General features: G+C 49.0%; 1 protein-coding gene across 1 annotated transcript; it reads left to right on the top strand.

Annotated features, from left to right (window-relative positions):
* Positions 1–1,492: 1,492 nt before the first annotated feature.
* LOC308269573 (uncharacterized protein C12orf71 homolog) lies at positions 1,493–3,758 on the top strand (the record flags this gene model as incomplete). The annotated part of the gene is made up of 4 exons (XM_080704941.1): positions 1,493–1,858; positions 1,986–2,155; positions 2,893–3,133; positions 3,528–3,758. 4 exons carry the CDS (start codon positions 1,493–1,495, stop codon positions 3,756–3,758), a joined length of 1,008 nt encoding a protein of 335 aa, XP_080561067.1.
* Positions 3,759–4,443: the final 685 nt, after the last annotated feature.

The raw sequence follows: 4,443 nt of genomic DNA on the forward strand, positions 1-4,443 counted from the left end.
TGGCATCGTTGCTGATGCTTTGCCGGCTCCACCGCCCCTAACGCTCTTGTCCCTCACCAACTTCGACTCCTCCAGGAATTCTTACAATGAAAGGCATCTCCCCCTGGAGCCTGTTCCTGGTTTTTTCAACACAATTTGCACCCTCAACTTGGCCACAGGAAGTTCCCTATTTGGAACCTTGCTAAACATTCATTTGAAGTGCTTTCATTCAAAACCCCAATCCTGTTGGCTAACAGGTTGTTTGTGTCCATGTCAACACATACACCCAACTTCCCTGAGGACAGGAGTCACCTCAGGCTCCCACCTGACCACAGGGACATCGTGCCCCATGACATTGGTCCTTCTACCCTCAAGGGGGTCCTGCTCAAATTGGCATGGCAGGTGTACACAGTACTCTAAAGCAAGGAAATGGGTCCAGTGGCTTTCCATCCCCCTCTCCTCTCTCCTCACTCTGGGCTAGAATGAGGGCTCTTGTTGCCATGGCAGCCAACAGTCTCAGAACCCAGACTTCTCACACTTGGACTCTCAGCCACTGAGACTCAGGACCTGAGTGTCTCTAAAGTGTCTGGTTATGTGTGAGGAGATGGCAGCACCTCCTTGCTGTGGAGAGCCCTATGAGGAGGAGAAGGTCAGACAGAGTCTATACAGTGTGTGTGTAATTGTGTGCGCGTGTGTGTGTGTGTGTGTGTGTGTGTTCTCCAATACCTGCTGGTATGTCACAGTAAAAGTTGGACTGAAAGAGCCATTAGAGTGTTAGAAGCGGTACTGCAACAGTTTAGCATTTCTGAAAGCAATGTATCAAATGTCACAAGACTTTCACAGATTTGTGACCATGGACCCAAGGGCTGCTGGTATTGGACATTTGTGTTCCTGGTTTCAATGACCAAAAGGATATGGCGAGGAGACCAACACGCTGAAGGGCTTTGGGAAACAGAGGCTTTAACGTAGATTTCTCTATAATAGTCAACAATGGGAACGTGGTTCATGCTGTGAATAATCTGGCATCTTTTAGGATGCATATTCTTTCAATTGAGAAAAGACCAAATGTGTGAGGTGGCAGGTGGACAGGCTCAGTAGGCAGGGCTATTGTACTACCAGCTCTTAATATTGACTCTTGTATTTTTTTTTCTACTGAGCAATGTACTCAGGGCCATTCTTTCACATAGATATACCCACGACCTTTTGTTTTGTGTTCGGTAACAGGGTCTCCCTAAGTGGCTGAGCGAGACTTGAACCAAAAAACTCCTGCATCAGCCTTCCAAAGACTAGCTTTAGAGAAACACATGACCACCCTGTGGATTAAATTGGTTTTCAAAAGGGAAAACTGCCTCTTCTGCCCTTCCCAGGAGAGTTTATTCAGAGAAGAACCCCTATATAAAGGAGGCAGTTCCAAATAGACAAGGGAGTGGGTGTTAATAAGGAAGTGACTGTCTTCCAATATCGTCTATCATTTTTTTTGTAGATTCAGAAGCTGAGTGAGACAGAGAGATGCATGGTCACCTCGGGCTATAGCAGCAGTGTCTCCAAAGACATGGAGCCCGGAGGCACTGAGAACAGCATCTGGGAGCCCAGATGTGACCTCACCTATATCCTTCTAGGCTGCTTCCCTGGAGAGAGGGAGATTGCTTCAGAAGGCACTGCTTTGTGGGAGGATGGGCCTTCTGGGGACTCCTCACCTCCCATCTTTGCTCCTGTTGAAAAAACTTGCCTTGGTGTCAGTAGGGGACATAGCGACAGAGAAGAGGAGATGGTGGATGACCCCCAACAGATGTGCAGACCCAAACACGACGCGGAGGGAGACATGGGCTCCAACCTTGAATACCTGCTAGCGCTGCACATTGACAGACTAATAAATGAGGTTTGGGGAAAGCTGAGAATTGAACAAACTCTCCTCAGAATGGACAGGTTAATCGAAGAGCTCAAGACCTTTCTGGAAACCTGGAGATACCACCATGAAGATGACTCTGCGTCCCTTGAGCCAACAGAGGAAGAAACTCTCCAACTGCCGAGCAGGTCCTCGCTCCCAGGAGTGCAGAGCAGCCATCCGGGTCAGGATACTGCACAAGAATTGTTCACCCACAAAGTGTCAGAAAATCAAGAGAAACGTCAGGTCCCCAAGAAGCCACCTAGACGAAATAAACCTAAGGACACCGAGGTAAACACTGAGATATATTTGGGGAAGGGATGGGACAGCACAGGTGTGGATGCCAGGAGGGCAGCACAGCCTTCCCATCTGCAGGGAAGCAGGGCTGGTAACAGGATCTGACATGAACCCAGTGACACAAAAACGAGAGCAGGGAAGGGGTCAGGAGGAGAGTCGGGGAAACAGAGAGGAGCACTGAGGGAGAGAGGCTAGGAACAAAGACAAGGGCTAAAAGCTTTGCAAAATACCAGTGTGGCTTGTGTGTATGTGTGTGTGTGTGTGTGTGTGTGTGTGTGTGTGTGTGCGTGCATGCAAGTATTACTTTTCACTAAAATGACACACTTACAATTGAGGTAATTTGGGTATAAACTTGAGTTAAAGAAATGTGTAGCCGGGCGTGGTGGCACAAGCTTGTAATCCCCACACTCAGAGGCTGAGATAGGAGGATCGCACAGGTTCGAAGCCAGCCTCAGCTACTTAGTGAGGCGCTCAGCAACTTAGTGAGACCCTGTTTCCAAATAATATATAAAATGGGTCTGGGAGTATAGCCCGGAGGTAGAAAGCCTCTGGGTTCCACCCCTAGTACCACCGCCCCCCAAAAAGGAAATGTGTAGATATTGCCTCTGATCTGAGGAGGTATAGAATCTAACTTATTTTATTTTATATTTTTAGAAAATGGTAATTCTCAATGAAGAGCATCCCATGATGGAGAACGCTGACCAGCAGAGAGCAAACTTACCTCTCTGCAGGTCTGACAGACAAGTGCCAGAACTCCAGGCCTCTCTAGAAAAGGAGGGAGAAACCAACAATGATTATATCGTTTCCCCTGAGCCTACCCAGGACAGAGACTTCTGCCTGCCAAACAGATGCCCTCCACCTGGGACTCAGCTTGCCAGTCAAGTCTTGACCTGCTGCCTAATGCCAGGTGATAAAGAGGCCCTGCAGGTCCTGAAGACGCCATCAAGGCTTAATGACCCCAAGGCCGCTGAGGTGAGCATCAGGAAGACCACTTTGAAAACAAGGATCAGCAGTAGTATAGTCCCGGGTGGAGAGCACAGACCCTGAGTATCTGCCATGAAGAGGGCTGGAGCCAGGGCTCTGACATGGCCCCATGGACACAGAAGCAGAGCAGGAGAAGGAGTCAGGAAGAGCGGGCTGGAAATACTGATGGATCAAAAGGCGGGCAGCAAAGATAAGAGCTAAAGAGTGTGCCACAAACCCCTGTGTGAGGGTGTATGCGTGTGTAGGTGTTTCAGGAGGAGTGAAACTCCACACGTACAGGTGATGTGTTTTTGGTAAAAAGATGTGGGTTTCAACACTGAGTAGATATTGACTGTGAGGCTGTAAAATCCCTGAGTCTAACCCTTGCTCTCTTTCTGGGCAGATGATGAGCCTGGTGCGAGGCAGCGGGACAGAGCTGTCCCCGACATGCAGGAATCAGGCAGAGGGGGACACTGCCTCTCACGCCCAAACGACTTCCTGTGTGAACTTACGTTTGGTGTTCACGTGGCTCAGGAAGCAAATCCGCTCTGTGCTACGGAGGAGGAATCGCCCTGAGAAGACCGCCAGGAGCCCCTGTGAGGAGGCCGCAGGGAAGAGGCGTTCTCTGAGATAAAGAGCCCTGACCTTAAGAATCCCTGAATACCCCTGTATATGTACCCAGATCCCTTAGCTTTGGATAGACACGCCCTGTTAGACAGACCCCATGTTCATTCGTTATCTTCTACATTAAACCTATGTTCTTGTTATCCTTGTCTTCTCTGTAGACATGTCATTTTGGCTGAAGCTAAAAGAATAGACCATGTCTACAAGGCTGAATGCATTCACAGAGTTGGAGTGGGCGACTGTGTCCAGCCTGTCCAGGCTCCCAAGATGGTCACGACCTACCAGAAATTCAGGTTGCTTCATCAGAATGGGTCCATACCCGGATTTGGGTGGCGTCATAGAGTGAGGCTGAGGAATGCCATCTCAGGAGCTCCCCTCTATCCCTTCAGCTAGTCCAAAGGACCAAAAATCTCACTGTGTTCTCCAAATGTTGTATGCAGGTTTGGCAGGAAATGAGAGACTCAAGAGTCCAAGGGAATGTGCCAGTTGAAGCCTTTATTCCCTGGTCAGTGGTGGTAGCCTCAGCCTAGAAATCTGACTGGAGAGATGCGCCCTCTGCAGGGGAGAAGGGCTTATATAAGGGAGGAAGGAGAGAGAGAGAGAAAAAATAAATAAATAAATAAACACAAGCAGTTAGCCCTGAGATGAGCCAGAGCAAGCAAGCCATCTTACAGAAGCAGAACTGGTGGTTATCC

This window comes from Muscardinus avellanarius (assembly GCF_963383645.1).
Source record: "Muscardinus avellanarius genome assembly, chromosome: 11".
Lineage (NCBI taxonomy): Eukaryota > Metazoa > Chordata > Mammalia > Rodentia > Gliridae > Muscardinus > Muscardinus avellanarius.